The following is a 20630-nucleotide window of genomic DNA, read 5'->3' as shown; positions in this document are numbered from 1 at the left end:
GTTCTCTGGTCTTACTAAAATGCTACGAAAACTCTCTCTTCGCATTTTTAACGACTGAAATATTTGCTCCTTACAAAACGAAAAGAATTAGCTTTTCAAGTGTTAAGAAGTTTAGAGCTAACATTTTATCAAAGAAAACGTGAGATTTTCTTTATCGCTAACGCCTCGGAGAAAATTTCAGCAATATGCTTTTTCACAGATCGTTTTAGGCTTTAATTTAAGGGCTTTCTGGACAAGCGCGGCATGGTTTAAAAAGTTAGGATCATTAAGCCTTAGTCAATCAAGTCGCCGAAACCTTTTCCAAATTTCAGTTCTCGCTCATCGTGTCAGGCGCTCTAGGAACGCCATTTTTGCTCCTGCAAAAACAAAAGAAATTATTACTTCCCGTTTTACGAAAATTGAGGTAATATTTTACCAAAGAAAACACGGATGCGATTTAGGCCTTCCGCACAGCCAATGTTTACCGAAGACGCAACCGCGTTGGTTCGACAAATAATTAACGGCTTCAGTGATATTGAGTCAGATCATCCATTTTGTAGTTTTAAAAGAGGCAATTCTTTACCTTTCATTGATAGCAAAATTAATCAACTATACATTACCTTAAAAGCACTCGCGTTTTTCCACAGATGAATGTAGACTGATTAGCAGTGTGCAATGACTACGCTTATGTTCCTTCAAGGATGCAAGACACATAAAACGCGCTAATTTTCGTATCTGAATTATCCAAACAAAGTGACAGTCACTTCCTAATGAAAAGTCTTCCGCACTTGGAGTCTAAACTCGGGAGTGAATTCTTCGCTTTTCTAACTAACATCGCTGTGGAATTTATACTTTGGATTATGTCTACGGAGTTGGGGAGATGATGTATTGCTTCGAATTTGTTAGCAAAGACTTTGGCAAATGATTAAAGAGCTAAATTACATTATCAACAGTTTGGTGGAACTCACTCGCTCCCGAGCATCGTGTATGAAGAGGCTATTTCGCATTCTCAAAACGCCGGACTGAAGCCAAAGTATTGCCTTTGACGGCTCTTGATTCATATTACCGGGGTCATTAATACCAAAGTAGCTTAACTATTAAATGAAGGAAACATCCCGTCGGTATAGTCGTAGTTTGCTTAGTGTTGACGTCGGAAAGGTAATCACACACTGACGCGCTGGAAGGTAGTGCTACAATCAGGCTGTCACAACAGTACTGAAAACTGAGGTCTTGATAAGAGATATAACCCTGATATATCTGATATAACTTGTGTCAAAACAAAATTGCGAGACAAGTTGCAAGAAAAATTGCCCAGTGTAACAGCGCCTTTAGTTTTCTTCACTTCCTTTAACAGATTGTTCTTACTAGTGACATACCGATACAAGCATGCAAATTTGTGGTGTATTTGTTTAAATAAACGCCAGGCAAGTCGGAACCGCATCTCTTCACTGCTATGATGCTAACGTGTGTCCTGACTCTGTTTAATCGGCAAGCAGATCATTTCAGATAGTGCCAATGGAATATTCTACTTTAACTGAGGAGCAGGAACTTCACATCATGTTCTTACTCAGGTGCAGTTGATTTACATGTACTGTTTACATAGTTTTACTTCATACTCAGTCGCTATATTGATGTTATCAATACACTACATCCTTCCCGATATCGAGGACCAAAAAGTCAGAATACGTGTATACTAAATCATAGAGTCAGACTGTCGTTTAGACTTAACCATACGCAGTGAAGATTATCGAAATCCTTCGTGGAGGTAACTTAATTTACTTCCTGTCCTCGGTTTTCGTGCTACTAGCAAGAACATGCGGATGCCTCGTTGTCAGCATAACTCGCACCGCACTCGTTGTTGACTTTCGAGTCCTTTGCTTCATTATTTTAGTCATCACTACATTCAGCGAAATGTTCCCTGGTGATGTCTGCATGCTTAAAATATTCCTGAGTTGCGAACAATTAGAGTGGCACTGTCAACATCATTGACTGAGGCTGGACGGCGTGTTTCAATGATTACGTGTTCAAAAGAGAAAATTTATTCTAGTTCGGATTACCTTTATGTTTGTATAGTACGCGATTTCACTAATTTCGCTGAATTCCAAATGCTAAATTCAAACCGAACTCCAGCCGCTAGGCGTTAAGGCACCCTTGATACGAACTTGCATCTTGGTCAATGTTTCCGATCGAGTGTTGAATTTTTGTTACTTCTTGAGAATTTCGAACTAATGCTTGTAGCTATACTTTGTTAATGTTCGTCAATATGAATTTCCTGTGCATCGGATCGATCTACGCGGAGATCCACTGTTCCCTTTACTAACCCAAACCCATGCAAGTACCACAAGGCAAAGGTATAGACTCAAAACGCGTGTATCCATTCAGTGGATAATTCAAAACACATAAATAACAATTTTGTTACCTTGTTTTTCGGCTGCTTTGTCCCAGTTCCGCGTTAAAAACATCGCGCTTTGAGGAAGTATTCGTCTTTACGCGGACCGTGCGTTGGTTTTGAATTTGTTTTCGTAAGGCCGCAGAATGCGAACCGACGTTTCGATTTCGGAAACGGATAATACATCGGCCTTTTATTTCGATATATGACCAGTTCTGCTGTTGATCGCGCGACCGCTTTTCCCCTTGGAATTTCGACAAGGACATAAATTTGGAGTGTGACCTCTCATCTTTGCTTGTTTAAGAACTTCTAAGAGCTATGTAGTCAAATAAGGGATATTGTGGCGTCTTTAAAAAAAACAAAGTATGAGAAGATTGCCGATCTTAAAACTTCCTTACTATGCGAAATAAAAAATAAGAAGAACAATAGTTAATTTTATTAAAGACAAACATATATGACTTAACCAATCATCATGACTATCAAAATGCTTGTAATGTTATATCTGTTCTTTTGACAAGTACAGGACTGACTTTTGGTCAAAAATAAAACTAGCACAAAAAATGATAATGGGAAAGATAATGTAAAAACTGAGCCTTAGTAAATATAGGAAAAGAATACTTTCATTTCTAAAGGTGGGAGCGGAGAAAAAGAAGGCCCAAGACAAACTATCATGTAAACACAATTAAATATTCACATCTTCGTAATCTCATGTAAACAGGCTCAGTGAAATTTAAGAAAGTTGGATTAAACTTCTTTAACATTTTGATTCGCGACTTTTTTTTTCACATTTACGGCTTTTGCTATGCCTTCCGAAGCCTTCTGGAATACTTGTGGGGTCCTGTAGATATATTAGACAAATTCTCGCGCTGCTACCCATAAATCAAACAAGACAGGATAAAAAAAAATATTTTACTCAAACATTTACACTAGATATTAAACAGTGCATTAGGTCGCTTCTCTCGGAATCAACCGCCTCAACCCGACAGAACCAGTTGAACAAAGCTTACAAAATCATAAAAATTTCAACGTCTTCATTGAGTAGGTTGGGATCATCTAAACTTTAAAGGCTATTAAATCTGGTGGATGACCCCATACTAACGATACATAATAATACAGCATAAAGAATTAGCTGATTATGATGTTTGAAGATGTGTTTCTTCACGCGCCGGTCTAAACATTTATGGGTATGCTTAATTGCGGCCAGTGATTTCTTTATAACGAAATAGAAAAATAGACGTCGTATTAGTAATGTCAATATTCATAAGGAACTCGAAAGACGAAACCAGTGAATTTGAGGGAGATTAAGCCATATAACGAGATAGTATTAACCGAGGCAACCTTCGGAATAATAAACAAACAATGCACTCGTCGTCATGTATCGGAGGATCGACGTGTTACTGAACAGATGAACAGAACATGGAAAGTTAATTTGAAATAATCGCCGCTAAAATTCAAAGGTATCAGTTTACGTGGCCACTGATAAACAAATTAAGCCATCTAAAATTTGATAATATCTAATCATCAGGATTAAACAGAGGTAGTTTTTTTTCAGTTAGTGACACAGGTATACCTAGAAAAACAAAATCCGAGTTATCCGAACAGGAGTCCAAACTATGACCTTCCGATTGCTTGTTCGGATGCTTTACCACGGAGCAAAAGGAGACTTGTGGGAGCGTTCTTGCCCAATTTCATTTCTCATCCTCTTAGCAGGTTTGCCGGTGTTCTTCCCAGAGTTCGCTCATCTCGTTATTAGCAAAATGCCAGCTCAACAAGGCAGGTAATTCGGTCAACCTACGCGAAATAGGAAAATACAGTCCTAAGCCCACAGCCCAAGATCACGAGTCCTGGGAGGAAAAATCTGATTCATCAGGACCCCGTTTTACTATGAATTAAAGATAACTTAGACTGTGATCTGAACCCCCTATTTTCCATGGGATTTTCGAGACTCGTACACTTCGATCAAATTTCTGCCATCTTGGATTGTTACGGCGAGCGAAACCTGGGGAGAGTGTCTAAATTACCGAGGGGGCCCCTAGTCAGAGTACATTTCCCGTCTCCCTTTCGTAATCCTGCCCCAGTCGGTAGTTTGGATACTTTTTCCAGAATGCGCTCGCTGTTATAAACCAATGATGGCGGCAGTTCGATCGAAACGTACGAATAACGAAAATCCCAAGGAAAATCATGGGATGGTGAACAATCTAACTGTAACTTAGGTTTGAGTACTACAACGAAAGCAGTATTTTTTCTTGACGGGCGATGAAATTTAAAGGAAGAGCTTTACAAAACCATGCAATCTTTAATAGGATAGAGCTGAAGATGTAATTTTGATCAATCCAACAATCACAGTTGTTTTGTTATTGACCATGAGAGTATCTTAGGGCTTCTGAAATTTGAAGATCTGGCATAAACTGTTCACATTCACTCGATCGTTCAGGGGGGTTTAATTTGGATATTTCACTGTATACTACCTATAAGCTTAGTGATACCTCTGGACTGATTAACTGAAACTGAATCACCTATGGTGATCGATCCTCTGTGTTGCAGCACCTAAACTGTGGATTACCACTGAATCTCAAGCCTGGTTTACACGTACAACGCAAGCATAAGCATAAGCATAAGCATAAGCATAAGCACAAGCACAAGGATGTTTACACGTGCGATAAGCATAAGCATAACATGACATACGCAAACGCAGAAGCTAACAAATTTGGCGCAATCGCGCGGCCGGGCTGCCTTTTGGCGCGAGATTTAATTCCAACATGGCAGAAAATGGCAACGCATGAGTAGCTAGATTGTACGCTGAAAACTTGTCATTGTTTTTCAGTTTCCTTTCCTTGCGCTTGTGCTTATGCTTGCGTCGTCCCGGTTTACACGTACGACGCAACGACGCAAGCACAAGCAGAAGCACAAGAGAATGGAAATAGGTTTCTTGTGCTTATACGTGTAAACCAGGCTTTAGGCAAAGTCCTTCGGTACATTGAGATTCTTATGTAGCTGCAAGTTTAAGATATTTGCGTTGTAAAATAGCCGAAATAACGAACTAACAAGTAAAAAAGCTCGGCGCAGTTTCCATAACTGATCGAGATTTATAAGCGGCTAGAATAATTATTGCTTTTGATGTTCGAACAAGAGTTATCTTATTTTGGGTATGCTTTTTTTAATGCATTCTGTTTCATTCTTGTACTCTTTGCCTACCTATGGTCTTTTTTGGGCTTTTTTGTATTTTTTTGTGTGTGTTTTAGCAATTGTTCAGTATATTTTATGACGTTTTATTCCATCCATGATCAGCTTGAGTAAAAGTACCTAGACTATGTAAAATTAGGTGACATAATCCATTTAATCCAAAGAAAACCTAGAATGGGGATTGACAAGAGTCCCAACTTTCGCTACCGTTTGGCCCAGATCTCTTGTGCGGTCTTATATCAACATCCTTATTCTCCTCACTGTTTTACATACATTTTTTCAAGTGAATTGCTGAGAAAATGACTTTTAACATCAACCAACATTTCATCCATGTTGATCATTTCCTTTCTTTGTCTGACAAAGTGGTGAGTGCTGGTCATTGATGATGTTTAAGAAAGGTGTCTCCTTTGGCTACTGAGCATGCGTTCTGCAAATCTTGGGATTGTCCGAGAAGTTCAGATTTCTTTTAAGGAAGTAGCCTTCTAATGCATAGGTACTTTTACTTGTTTTAAGACTATGCGGTAAAAACAGAGCTTAATAACCGTCATTGAATTTCAAAAAGAAAATTCGGTGTAGCCACGCATTTTTCAGATATCTATAACCTTCAATTTGAAAAAAAAAACGCCATATATTGGTATGTATTTAAAAGCTTTTAGGGATCATTGTTGCTTAATTATCTCTGAAAAATGCGTGGTTATCCGAATTATGTTTTGGATTTCAGTAACCCTTCCTAAGATCTTTTTATCTCGCACAGTCAATTCCTTATTGGATACACGGGGAATTCAAACCCACGCCATCGATAGGCCTGCAATTTTACGATTGCCTTATCAGATTTTCTGATCAGATCGCTCTTGTTGTTCATTTCGACAAACCCAAATTTTACGATTCCCTTACCAGATTTTCAGATCAGATCGATCTTGTTGTTCATCTCGACAAACGTTTCTATTACAGTTATAGTCTGTGAGAGCAAACGCCTTTACGGCGGGTGAGCGTATGACTACAGAGTGTGTTCACGAAGGCCATGTTGGAGGACCAAAACAATACAATGATTTTCCTTTGGGAAATATATTCTATTTTTATGCAAACATCTTCTATTGTTTTTAGTCCTCCAGCATGGCCGCCGTGCACACACTCCATAGACACAGTTAATGTCCATATTGCCATTTTTGAAAGTTCTTTGCCCCGAATATCTGTCTGAACGATCCCGTAGTCTTTTACTTGTGGGGAATTCCAATCGATGGAGATTCAAACCAGCTCTATACTAAAATAACACACAACAACATCTGTTGTACAAAAATACGCTGGTCCAGAAAAAGGTTCATACCTGATAAGAACGCATTGAAAGAGTACTACATAATTAACCCTTCACATTGCATTTTTATTGGCAAAAACTGCTACTTCTTTGATTTAGACTTACTCTTTAAACAGTTTAATGTTTTATTGTTTATGCTTTGATCAGCCCTTGAAAAGCTGCATGTTTTATAGGTTAAGAAAGTGTTTCTACTATGCCGTGATCAACCCCTTAACAACTGCATTGCGGAAGGCTATAATCTTAAAGAGCAAACTTGCAGCATCGGTAGTTGTAGCGAAGATTAGCCGAGTGAGAGAAGTCTTGCCTTTCGAGGCGGAATCTGGCCAAGAAATAAGGATATGGACAATCAACGTTCTGCCTGTCTAGCCACACTATGGAACCGTCGGCTTTAAGATCCCAATTGGTTGCCTTGTTCAAGCAGTGAACTGTTGCACCATTTATTCTTTGTGTCAGGTCCTAAACAATGAAACAAGAAACAAGAGTTGTTATAATTTGTAATATTTTTATCTATTTTTTATTTCAATTTTGGCCCTAGAAACATATTTTAAGACCCGTTCACAACCAAACTTTGTTGACGATTAAATGTACGAATAAAAGCAGACATTTTTGTAATAGAAAAGTAATATTTTTCCTCCCTCCAGTTTGTTCAATATAGAACGCTTAGTCTTCCTGTCTGTGTATGTTTTCCCTTAAAAAATCGCCTTATTTAAGTGTCCATTATTATAGCGCAGAGCAGTAACTGGGGACACAATCTAGATCGAATTGAATTTAAAAATGCTGGTTTTTGAGGAGAGGGGAAAACCGGAGTATCCGGACAAAAATCTCTCGAAGAAAGGACAAGAACCAACAACAAACTCAACCCACATATCACGCCGAATCCGGGAATCGAACCCGGGCCACAAAAGGCGAGTGCTCTCACCACTTCACCATTCCTACGTCATCCTGCTTTATGGGTATTTTGGGCAGCCAGTACTCCTTTTATACTCTTAGCAAACGTTAATGAAGTAGAAATAAAAGATGCTGTAGTTTACATATAATAAGTACTAACTTACTAAAATTTAAGAATTCGCTGTGACCTTTGATCAACCAGAGATGTATGGCTCGTTAAGAGAAATAACTATAATTTTAATTATCAACAGGAAAATAAACATATTAAAAGTCCCTGCTCGACCGCAGCCGATCAAGAACTAGACATTCCAATGAAAAGAAAAAAAGTGCATTCGTTTTTATTTTCCCACCTCGACACGGTGTTGCAGGTTGTTGATTTGCGCCTTTAATTTCTTCAGAGTGAGGTGACGCTTGCTTCCCGCAGAATCTCTCTACAATATAAGATGATAAAGGTGATCGGTGAAGGGAAATGGTCTTTTATGATAACGTGGGTGATCGTCAGGAGAATACATATTGAATTAGACAAATTTTGAAAACTGTGAGACACTGAGGAACTGAGAACGACGAACTATGAAAACTGACAGAAATCAGGAGAGACTTTCAGATTTTAATAAAATCGTGAATACCTGGTCTGCGGGCAGCGACGCTCCCAAGCAATTGGCCATGAACAATCCAAAAGCCAAAACAAACAAGACGCGAACCATGGCTTGGTTTCTGTTCAGTCAATAGTGAACTGTTGAAAACCAGGAACAAAATAATCAATTTAACTGAATTGAAATAATTCTTATCGTCTCGTTTTCTACTTGACTCAACGAGGGTATTTAAGGAAAATACTTTAAATGTTGTCTATTGTGTTCCTAGATAACTCTGTGACCTTTTAATGAAGGAATATTTCTATAAGCTAATACAGTTGGATCTCTTCCGCTCCCTTAACTGAAACGAATTTATGTTGCCGAAAGATTTAAGGAACGAATTTTATTCCCCGAATTAATACGAGCTGTTCTCCAGTTTTACTAAAATGCTACGAAACTTTCACTTTGCATTTTTAACAAAATATTTCCCCCTTACAAATTAAGGCTTTTCAGAACTAAATATAAAACAAAATCAAAGTAATTAAACTACAAACATGAGGGAAAGAGAAATAAGCCTGAAACTATGAATGAAATCATTTGATATGCATTTTTAATTATAAGCTAAAAAATTATTGTTGTGCCTTCCTTCTTTAATAACCGCCTAACTAACAAAGTTTGAGTTTGTTGAAGCATGACAAACTCCTTAAATTGCACGTGAGGTTAAAGGGAGGAATGAGTTTCTGGAATGGCATGTGTTATGACGTGCGGAATGGTATAAATATGCGAAAAACGAGATACGCGGAATGACTTAAACAAATAAGTTAACTGAAGAAGGAGCCAATTTTATAAGAGCAGCAGCCTTTTTGATGTTGAATAGAACAAGCAGTTGTGAAAAAACAAATTTGATAGGATATAATTTATTTCGATCATTGTGTAGGCCAGTCTTTTCTTTTTATCAAACAGAGCGTAACTTTGTGATACACGTCAGTTGATAATGTTCAATCCATCGGTGCTGTCTGCTTAGCTTGTCGTACACAACAGGGCGGTAAGATTTAATTAACTTCTTGTAGCTCTGATAGCTCGAGGTATTTTGTACTCCTTCTGTCGAATACATGGATATTAAAAGCAGAAATGTCTACGGTTAACATTACATATATCTAGCCTAAACCGCTTTTAGTTGAAAGGGGGAAACGTCTTGGATTCAAAATGAGCTTAAATTTGTAAGCTTTTGTGCTGAAAATGGTGCCTTACCGATCGGTAAGCTGAGGCAATCGAGGCAATGCGTAGTGCGTAGAAATTAAGAGGCTATGAACATCAATCATTATATCCCATAAACAAATATCGAATTTACTGAGCTCAATGCGATTTTTTTCGTTGTTGGCGAGACGGTTTACAAGGTGACCTCAAAACTACCCAATTACCTTTGGGGACTCTACAATTTATCTACAGCTATTTCAATTAACGTTGTCGGATCAAAGCATAAAGCTATAACACAAGACCTCAATATTCTGTGGATTCTTTTATGAATAAATTCATCAAAATCAGCTAGGCTTTGTCCGTCCATTGAAGATATACGATGGCGAGCCATTTGGATGAAAGAAAAGTTGAGATCAAGTGAATGAGGTGACAGCCTCTTAGAAGATGTCTTTAAGCTTTAAGCTGTGATCCGACAACGTTAATTGAAATAGCTGTATACATTGCCGGTGCCGCCGAAACGTCATTTCCTGCTCAAACAGCTTGAATATTTTACACATTGAAGTTCTATTTGTCAATAACAATTTCCCTGTATTTTTTTCCTGCGAGCTATTTTTAGAGCGGTTCACGGCTGGTTCACTAACAGACAAATGTATGGAAAGCTCAAAACACGACTGGACGCTTTCTGGCACAGCTACATCCCTCCAATTTTTTTTTAAAATCATTTTCCTATTGCCAAAAGTATCCAATTCATGAATTTTTCAGAAGCAACGTTTTATGAAAATTATTTGACATCGGATTTCCATACAAACACTGTTATTTCGAGCCTGTTTGCCTACTCGTCAAAATGGCGTCGAAAACCGTGATAAGGCCTATTCATTCTACGCTCAATTGAAAGTGTTACCTTCCTTGAATGTATGAATAAAATCAGTAGTTAAAAATTCTCTCCAAGACAAAGAATTAGTTGGGGAAAAAGTTTCTTTCTCCCTCTTATAGTATATGTGAACTGGTTTCTTTACGTTTTGTGACGCAGTGTTTATCTATCAACGTATCAAGACTCCGTTGTTCATTTCAGTCTTAATCAATTAAAACACAGAGGTGATTCAATTTGAATATTTTGTCAAAACCCTCCTAGCACATTCCGAAAGGTCGGCAATGCTTAAAGATGTCTGCTATTCCATCCAGTTGCTCCCTGCATGAAAAATTACAGACTCATTGTGGATCTAGCAGAGGCAAGGAGAGCTTTGTTTTGCTTTCGGAAAGCAACTCAAATACATCGGCGCATTTGGCGAGCTGTCACTTATCAAAATGCGGCGATATTACCGAAGCCGAGCTGATGTTGCGAAAAGAGCGGGCATTCGTGGATATCCGCGAGCTTGACTATCTGCCTGAGACATGGACATTTATTTCGAAAATCTGGCTTGGCGAGTGGCAACGTCGTGCCAGCACACTTGCTAGGAAGATTGGAAGTGTGGTGGGGAGACAAGTCATAATTGGAGTGGTCGATGAAATGATTCTTCTGTTTGGCAAAATCGCCGCTGTTGGTTCACGTAAGTACGATTATCCTTTACGCTATGGTGTATTTTTCTCCGTCGTCCGTTTCCATTGAGGTTTATTTTCGGTTTCTACTTTCACAATGTTTATCTTGCCAGTCAACGTATAATTTCTAAGGAAAAGTTAAACCGAATCTCTGAAAAACACGCGATTTCAAGGTATGGGTGCCCCGTGTGTCAGAGTGCGTTTTCTTTTTACCTGGTTTCAAACGCAAGTAGGTTAGTCTTTTGGGTCAGGATTGCCGTTTTAGCCCCTATGAAGTGACTGGAGAGGATATGGAAGCCGTCATTCTTCGAAAAAACTATACAAATCAATTTGCGGTTGAGATTAATTGATGTATATACAACGCTTAGGCAACACCAGCCCAATGTGGTTCCAATTACTTGACCTTACAAAAAAAAACGTGTTCACCTTTTTACCTGAGTTGATCCATCTCTAGTATTACCTGTGATATTTAACGCAATCTGCGTTTATCCTATTCTATGTCTGTCTGTATGTATGTATGTATGTATGTATGTATGTATGTATGTATGTATGTATGTATGTATGTATGCATGTGTGTATGTATGCGTGTATGTATGTATGTATGTATGTATGTATGTATGTATGTATGTATGTATGTATGTATGTATGTATGTATGTATGTATGTATGTATGTATGTATGTATGTATATAAATCTTTATTTATACACGGAAAATCATCAGTTAAGCTTAATAACAACTAAAACTTACTACAAGTGCTTTACAAGATTGCCGTGTGGGAAACCGATATATCAGCTAACTTCTTGATATTTCGCTTAAAATGCACAACGGATGCAGCATTTTTTAATCTTTTGGGCAAGTTATTCCGTTACATGGCCCCACTGTAAGAAAAGCTTCGTTTCAAGTAATTTGTGTTTGGTTTGGACAGGGACAGCCTTCCCTCAGAGTTTCTTATGTTGTAAGCAGAGTGACGCTGAGAGAAAAGACTTTGTAGATATTCCGGAACAAGGTCATTTATGGTTTTATACATCATTAAGGCTTTTTGTTTCTTTCGCCGAAGAGATAACCTCTATCAGTCGAGGGTGAAGAGAAGGTGGTTTGAGCTCGTATCAAAAGGTAATTTAGTAATAACTCTGGCTGCACGATTCTGTAACTTTTGGAACTTATCACTCAAGTAACCACTCAAACAGTCCCAAACGGGGCTGCAGTAATCAAAATGAGGCATAATTAAAGCGTTATAAATTTGGATTGCAGTTCCTTTGGATATAAAGGGCCTCACACGTTTTAGAGCGCCTATAGCTGAAGAGACTTTCTCGCAAATTTCCTCAACGTGTTTACCCCAAGAAAGTTGGGCATCTATGGTAAGACCCAAGGATTTGGTCTTATCGAGTCTTTTGATAATTTGGTCATCAATTCTGATTTCTACATCGTCACATTGGGCAGATAGTCTTTGTCTTGATCAAATAATCAGTAGTAAAAGTTTTAGATAAAACTAGTGAGCAGCACGTCTGCGAACTCTTACAGTTGTAAAACGTTTTATTTTCTCCTACGCGTTTCGTGTGACTAACGCACACTCCGTCAGGGAGTTTTACATTACAACATAAGTGACCTGTATATATACCTACATAAAAGACTAAAATAAATTTTACATTACGTAAAACCGCACCTACGCTAGCGGATTTACATGTAGGAAACAGGCGAAAAGGTGTGCAAGGCGTTACATATTTTGTGCTTGACATAATTTTGGGGGCCCACAGTCTTAGCTAAAACTGTGGATGCATGGCTCTGACAAAAGCCCTATTCACACCAACAACACGTTTAATTAAACCAGATTTAACAAAATGAAATAGGTAAAAGAAAGCTGAACCATTGGCTTTGACATAATCCGTTCTAACGCGGACAGCCTCTTAAACACGTTTAAAAGATGATTTGTTAAACACAGTTTAAATTTGTTTCCTTCATAAAAGCTGCTTTCGGTTTTTTGTCGACTGTTCTTGAATCTTATGTCTGAAACTGACCGACTGACAGACAGTACAGGATGCGGACGATAACGCGTCCTAATACATTTCATTGCAATTAAAGCGATAAGAAACAAAGAAAGCAATTTTAAAAAATACAGTGCGCACCTTCCTTAAAGTACGGTGCTATAAAACAGTAACGGGGAAGGTGAAGAGGAGCCAAAAAATAGCGAGGTCTCGTTCGCAATGGAACTTTTGCACACGCCTACAAACTCCCGATAATAAAAAACTCATCTTCGCCAAGTCTCGGCTCGACTCCCTCAGCACAAAACACAACAATGCACTTTTGTTTAGGAGAGTGATGGACCATTTCTTGATACGCGACGACACAGACGAGTCGGCTTGAATGCTTCCATCCCTCCACTAACGCCCGTATTCAACAACGAAATCTTTTGAAAACGTATAGTAATCTAAGTAGCCCCATAAAATTTCCTCAGTACACTAGTTTTCTTTTGTTGTATTGTAAACCATTAAAGTTAGTTATATGTGTGAACGCACGCGATAACTTTAGCGAATGCCCAGCCGTGGCTTACTGTGGCATGTTCAGTGTCCAATGCTGTTTGATGCAACTGATTTAACAAGGCGATTAAAACTTGGGCAGGTGGATGGCAAAAAATAATTGCTGCGTTCAAATCCTGGTGTTTAAAATCTTACTAACTTATTTATCGATTGTAGTATGTCAGGAGATTAGAATATCGTTTTTTCTTTGAACAGACTTACGAACTTAAAACAGAATTAAAGAAATAGTTTTGCTTCCCAATAGCGAGAACAAGCTTGGTGGAGCGATTGGCAAATTTCAACTGATTTTGCGAGACAGGAGTGCTACATGAGACCTCAAACTTTTTCTTTCAGTGGGCACTACTTTAAGGAATTTGAGTTGGAATTCCTCATATGGGGGTCAAGTCTCCGAGATGACTTTGTGATAGGCTCGACCCGCCAAGATGTGAAAAAAAAACAGCTCGAATCAAAAAGCGAATCTCGGCGAGACTCCTTTTATCAAACAGACTGTGCAATCGCCAGTGCTCTCATTGTTTCTGAGAATATATGGAGAGAACTTTCATTCCTATTCTCCACTCACCTTTACTCAGCAAAGTCAGCTGTTAGGAACAAACAAGGCCGAAGTGATAACTTCGCCTCTGACCAGCTGAGTAAAATCACTGTGAAATTAATAATATAGTAATGGACAGGTGTCAAGTATACTCAAGCTTTGCAAATAACCTGTTACGTTAATTGTGGTTGCTACTAGCGAATCGTCCTTTTTCCAATTATCCTCACGCTTTGAAAATATACATTGAAATGAAAGACGGGGTTGGATTTAAGAAGTTGTCATCTCAGCGGGGGAACTTTGAAGCAGTAAACGCACGTCTTGAAAATATCCAAACAAATAACAGAAACGGTTCACAAAAATAGAAAAATTGAAAGTGGACACGAACAAAATTCTTTGATACCCGTACCATCTCTCACAGATACCCGTATTTTCTAGAAATAAACACTACAATCATCTGTTTTTCCCAGCAATATCGTTTTGAAGAGAACAACATTCATTTTTTTAAAATAGTGGAGAACATGAAATGAGGCTGGAAGGAGTTCTCGTCCTTGTTTGATAAAATTGTTGATAGTGTCCGTATATCTATTTATGGATGCACGCAGAAAGTTTGCAGAGCACAAGTGTAGCTTCTTGAATGTTCTCCAAACTCCCCGCGTATATCCTTAACTCAATATACACACAGCTTAAGGCATGAACCCCCTTTTTTTATAACTTAGTGATATCAAAAGTAGTGCGCGGAAAGCAGGTTTTATTTGTGATTTTTTCCAAAATTCTGCCAGCACGATGCATTGCTGCTACACAAATTTCTGCTCGGCAAACGTTTTCCAAAATTAAGCGATGGAAACCCGAGTTTGTCTGATTTGTACACTTTATCTTATGGACGCACAGCCGTGCGTATGCTGAGAAATATACCATGATGACGCCAGTAGGAATTAGGGAATAACGCACGCTATGTTATAAAGGTAAGCAGGTTTTATTTGTGATTTTTTCCAAAATTCTGCCAGTGCGATGCATTGCTGCTACACAAATTTCTGCTTGGCAAACGTTTTCAAAAATTACGCGATGGAAACCCGAGTTTGTCTGATTTGTACACTTCATCTTATGGACGCACGGCCGTGCGTATGCTGAGAAATATATCATGATGACGCCAGTAGGAATTAGGGAATAACGCACGCTATGTTATAAAGGTAAGCAGGTTTTATTTGTGATTTTTTCCAAAATTCTGCCAGTGCGATGCATTGCTGCTACACAAATTTCTGCTTGGCAAACGTTTTCAAAAATTACGCGATGGAAACCCGAGTTTGTCTGATTTGTACACTTCATCTTATGGACGCACGGCCGTGCGTATGCTGAGAAATATATCATGATGACGCCAGTAGGAATTAGGGAATAACGCACGCTATGTTATAAAGGTAAGCAGGTTTTATTTGTGATTTTTTCCAAAATTCTGCCAGTGCGATGCATTGCTGCTACACAAATTTCTGCTTGGCAAACGTTTTCAAAAATTACGCGATGGAAACCCGAGTTTGTCTGATTTGTACACTTCATCTTATGGACGCACGGCCGTGCGTATGCTGAGAAATATATCATGATGACGCCAGTAGGAATTAGGGAATAACGCACGCTATGTTATAAAGGTAAGCAGGTTTTATTTGTGATTTTTTCCAAAATTCTGCCAGTGCGATGCATTGCTGCTACACAAATTTCTGCTTGGCAAACGTTTTCAAAATTTACGCGATGGAAACCCGAGTTTGTCTGATTTGTACACTTCATCTTATGGACGCACGGCCGTGCGTATGCTGAGAAATATATCATGATGACGCCAGTGAGAATTAGGGAATAACGCACGCTATGTTGTAAAGGTATCTAAGAGACACAGTACAGCTATGAAAACATTTTAATTGTTTGTAAACTTGACTGTTTCAAAGTACTGCCGCTCTAATGGGAAATTTCGGAATCCTGCCCCGCTTGTCTTTCATTTCATTGGATATTTTCAAAGCGTGGGGTTAATTGGACAAAGGGCCGATTGCAGCAACCATACTGAAACCGTCTTATTTGCAAAACTTGAGAATACGAGAACTTTGTCTCCTGCTCGTGATCAGTAGCAAAGTTATCACTTTGGACTTTCGGATTTTTATTTTGTTATTATTTTCTTATTATTGTGTGCGTAAGTTTGAATCCAAACCTGAGGAAACTTTGGCCAGGGTATTCAGTCATTTCAGTTTCTTGTAGTACGAGCGGTTATTGACTCTTGCTGATTTTAAACACCTTGTAGGCTTTAAACAAAACAACTTTTTCATGCCGTTACTTTTACCTGGTAAAATCAGTTGATTCAAAAGCTGAAATCCCTAATTAGGCATCGCCAGCAAAGGACATTTGATAAATTTATCGCGTGCGTTCACACGCGTGCGTTTTCAGAAGTTTGCGTTGATAAATACCAGATACAAAGATAGCAATAGGAGATTAGGCAGAGTGGTCTGGCCATGGCACAGCACACGCTGTTTTTTAATTAGGCCGAGATTTTTTCGTACTCAAGAAGAAGGCGTGAAAGGTGGAAGAAATGTGGGCGCGTGCTGAATTTTTTTAGGACTTGGAATTAAAGCGTTTTCCTTTATAACTAAGTGATAAAAGAACGGAGTTTGTTAAGTTACAATATAACTTGGGATGTGCGTTCTGCGTGTTCGTCAGTTGACAATTTAGAGGCTGTCTGCGTTAGAATGGATAAGGCAAATTTCGACTTTTCACCGATTTCGCTGATTTTTTCTATGAACATTAATCATTATATCCCATAAGGAAATATCACATTTACTGAGTTCAATGTGATTTTTTTCGTATCGGCGAGACGGTTTACAAGGTGACCTCAAAACTAACCAGTTTACCTTCGGGGACTCTACAATTTATCTCTACATCGCCGGTGCTGTCAAAACGTCATTTCTTTCACGGATTTCAATCGAAACTAACCATAAAGCCGTCAGACCGATAGACACATTGCTGAACCGAACTCTTTTAGAAATACCATAATAATCACTAGGTAAATATTTATGGCCATTTAGCCATATTCTAGAGAAGATCTATTCTTTTATTGGTATTTTAAATGAAACCTGGAGCAAGTCTTCTTTACCACGATGTGCTATAGCAGTGTTTGTTTTGCGTGACTGACAGGTGTTCATTTCAAGGTAAATATTCAACATTTATTCTACTCTCACTTTTTATGCGTTACCTTTCTTGTTTGTATGAGTAAGATCACTAGTTAAAAATTCTCTCCAAAACAAAGAATTAGTTGGGGAAAAAGTTTATTTCTCCCTCTTATAGTATATGTGAACTGGTTTCTATACGATGTGCTATGGCAGTGTTTGTTTTGCGTGACTGACAGTTGTTCATTTCAAGGTATATAAATTATTCAATGTTCATTCTACGCTCAATTTAAAGAATTAGCTGGAGAAAAAGTTCCTTTCTCCCTCTTTATATAGCATGTAAACTGGTTTCTTTACGTTTTTTGACGCAATGTTTATTTATCAACGTATCAAGACTCCGTTGTTCTTTTCAGTCTTATTGAATTAAAACCCAGAGGTGTTTCAATTTGAATATTTTGTCAAAAACCCTCCTAGCACATTCCGAAAGGTCGACATTACTTAAAAATGCCTGCTATTCTATCCAATTGTTCCTAGCATGAAAAAAAAAAACAGACTCGTCGTGGATCCAGCAGAGACAAGGAGAGATTTGTTTTGCTTTCTTAATGCAACTTAACTGAATATATAGGCCTTATCACGGTTTTTGACGCCATTTTGACGAGTAGGCAAACACGTCTGAAATAACAGTGTTTGTACGGTAATCCAATGTCAAATATTTTCATAAAATATCGCTTCAGAAAAATGCATGAATTGGAAACTTTTGGTACTAGGAAAATGATTTTAAGAAACAAAAAATGGAGGGATGTATCTGTGCCAGAAAGCGCCCAGTCGTGTTTTGAACTTTCCATACATTTCCCTGTATTTTTTACCGCGAACTTTTTTTTAGTAGCAGTTCACGGCTGGTTCGCTATAGAGACAAATGTACGGAAATTTCAAAACGCGACTGGACGCTTTCTGGCACAGCTACATCCCTCCAATTTTGTTCTTAAAATCCTTTTGCTAGGGCCAAAAGTTTCCAATTCATGAATTTTTCAGAAGCGATGTTTTGTAAAAATTATTTGACATCGGATTTTCATACAAACGCTGTTATTTTAAGCCGGTTTGCCTACTCGTCAAAATGGCGTCGAAAACCGTGATAAGGCCTATTGGCGCATTTGACGAGCTGTCACTTATCAAAATGCGGCGATATTAGCGAAGTCCAGCTGATCTTGGGAAAAGAGCGGGTATTCGTGGCTCGTCAGCGACCCGGTTTGCGAGTTTGCCTATCTTCCTGAGACATGGACACGGACAAAGTCGTGCCAGTTCACTTGCTGGTAAGATTGTAAGTGTGGCGGAAAGACAAGTCATAACTGGAGTAGTCGATGAAATGATTCTTATGTTTGGCAAAATCCGGCGCCGCTTTTGGTTCGCGTAAGTACGATTATCTTTTAGGCTGTGGTGTATTTTTCTCCGTCGTACGTTTCCATTAAGGTTTATTTTCCGGTTTCTACTTTCACAATGTTTATCTCGCCAGTCAATAATTTCTTGGGAAAACCGAATCTCTGAAAAACACGTGATTCCAAGGTATGGATGCAAGGAAAAATTGGATGCAATAGCAGACAATTCTAAGTAATGCCGACCTTTCAGAATGTGCTAGGAGGGTTTTGACAAAATATTCAAATCGAAACACCTCTGGATTTTAATTCAATTAGACTGAAATGAACAACAGAGTCTTGATACGTTGATAAATAAACACTGCGTCACATCGAGTCACAAAAAGGAAAGAAACCAGTTCATATACTATAAGAGGGAGAAAGGAACTTTTTCCGGCCCCAGCTAATTCTTTGTCTTGGAGAGAATTTTAACTACTTATTTTATCCGTACATACAAGAAAGATAACGCTTTAAATTGACCGTAGAATGAATATTGAATATATACCTTGAATGAACAACTGCCAGTCACGCAAAACAAACACTGCTATAGCACATCGTGGAAAAGAAAAATATTTCAAGAGATTTCATTTGAAATACCAATAAAAGGATAGATCTTCCCTAGAATATGGCTAAATGGCCATAAATATTTACCCAGTGATTATTATGGTATTTCTAAAAGAGTTCGGATCAGAAATGTGTCTATCGGTCTGACGACTTTACTGGTTTAGTTTCGATTGAAATCCGTGGATATTAGGGATATCGCGGAGCTCTGTACGGCACGCAGCGTAAAGTGCCCACAAATTTTATTCCATACATTAGTAGATTGGTGTTAGTGCTTTTGAGTTAAAATAGACTTGACCCTAAGTCAAGTCCCACTTTTGTGAAAATAGGCTTTAACTACATGTATTTCACGTTTAATGAATTCTGAAATTTAGGAGGGGGTATATTGAAAAAAATTGTAACTCAGTCAAAATTTCACAAAAAACAAAAGTTAAACCTTTAAATTATTTTTTACAAATGGAACATCAATGTGTAAAATATTCAAGCCCTTTGAGCAAGGAATGACGTTTTGACAGCACCGGCAATGTGTAGATAAATTGTAGAGTTCCCGAAGGTAAATTGGGTAGTTTTGAGGTCACCTTGTAAACCGTCTCGCCAACAACGAAAAAAAAATCGCATGGAGCTCAGTAAATGTAATATTTCTTTATGGGATATAATGATTGATGTTCATAGAAAAATCGGCGAAATCGGTGAAAAGTCGAAATTTGCCTTATCCGTTCTAACGCGGACAGCCTCTTAATAGCACTAATTTGAGAATTTTCTAGACGATACGGACTCGAGCTTTTGTGGGTTAACTGAGAAAAAAACACTTCGCTGAGTTCAATCCAACCGAAGGGTGGGAGAGCGGACGGGGTATAAAGGATCAGTATCTTTATCGACTTTCACAGATTTAAAATTCAATTTGGAAATTGCTAGTACCACTAAGTAAACAGAATCTGAACAACTATCACATATGATTGCATTCATCTTAATTTTAACGATTATAGAGTTAAACTGAAAATATTTGAAAGAAATGAACTGAACACAACGTAAGACGATCGAAGGCCTGAATATTATGAAAAATTGGTCGCCTTCGTATAAGCAATTCCGGCTCAAGTAAGAAAGCCTCACTCTTAACTGGAGCGAATAAAGAAGCGAAAATACATTGCCATGTTGGCCTTGCGGAAAATTGGCTCGAGTTCAGTAAACTCAGTCTTGTCTCGCAACAAATATTTCCTAGAATTAATGTGTTTTAGCAAAATAGTTATAGCTGTCCACTTGGAAATTATTGGTGATAGAGAATAAACACAAAATGTGAACATCAATTGGATGAGGCGGCGCTCATCTAAAATTTCAACGAGAATAAAAGTAGGGTGTTCGCTATAACGGAACCCTGCCTGATAAGATCGTAAACTTAACAAACGTTTT

At 38.3% G+C, this 20630-nt stretch overlaps 1 protein-coding gene across 11 annotated transcripts in view; it reads right to left on the bottom strand.

Annotated features, from left to right (window-relative positions):
* Nucleotides 1-20630, bottom strand: part of LOC146455458 (uncharacterized) — a 145082-nt gene that overhangs the window by 103016 nt on the left and 21436 nt on the right. The window contains exons 1-4 of one of the 11 annotated variants that reach the window (XM_085094148.1): nucleotides 14150-14231; nucleotides 8378-8484; nucleotides 8102-8182; nucleotides 6892-7319 (exon numbers count right to left, since the gene is read on the bottom strand). The exons of 6 other annotated variants lie outside the window; for them this stretch is intronic. In XM_085094148.1, the coding sequence (XP_084950274.1) occupies nucleotides 7104-7319; nucleotides 8102-8182; nucleotides 8378-8455 (375 nt within the window). In that variant the 5' untranslated portion in view covers nucleotides 8456-8484; nucleotides 14150-14231 and the 3' untranslated portion in view covers nucleotides 6892-7103. Of the gene's footprint in view, nucleotides 1-599; nucleotides 680-6890; nucleotides 7320-8101; nucleotides 8183-8377; nucleotides 8487-14149; nucleotides 14232-20630 lie in introns of those variants that run through there. 4 more of the 11 variants (XM_085094144.1, XM_085094149.1, XM_085094150.1 and 1 more) reach the window with 4 other exon arrangements.

This window comes from Pavona decussata, unplaced genomic scaffold (assembly GCF_977016875.1).
Source record: "Pavona decussata unplaced genomic scaffold, jaPavDecu1.1 SCAFFOLD_273, whole genome shotgun sequence".
Classification (NCBI taxonomy): domain Eukaryota; kingdom Metazoa; phylum Cnidaria; class Anthozoa; order Scleractinia; family Agariciidae; genus Pavona; species Pavona decussata.
This window is presented reverse-complemented; position numbering and strand designations above follow the sequence as displayed.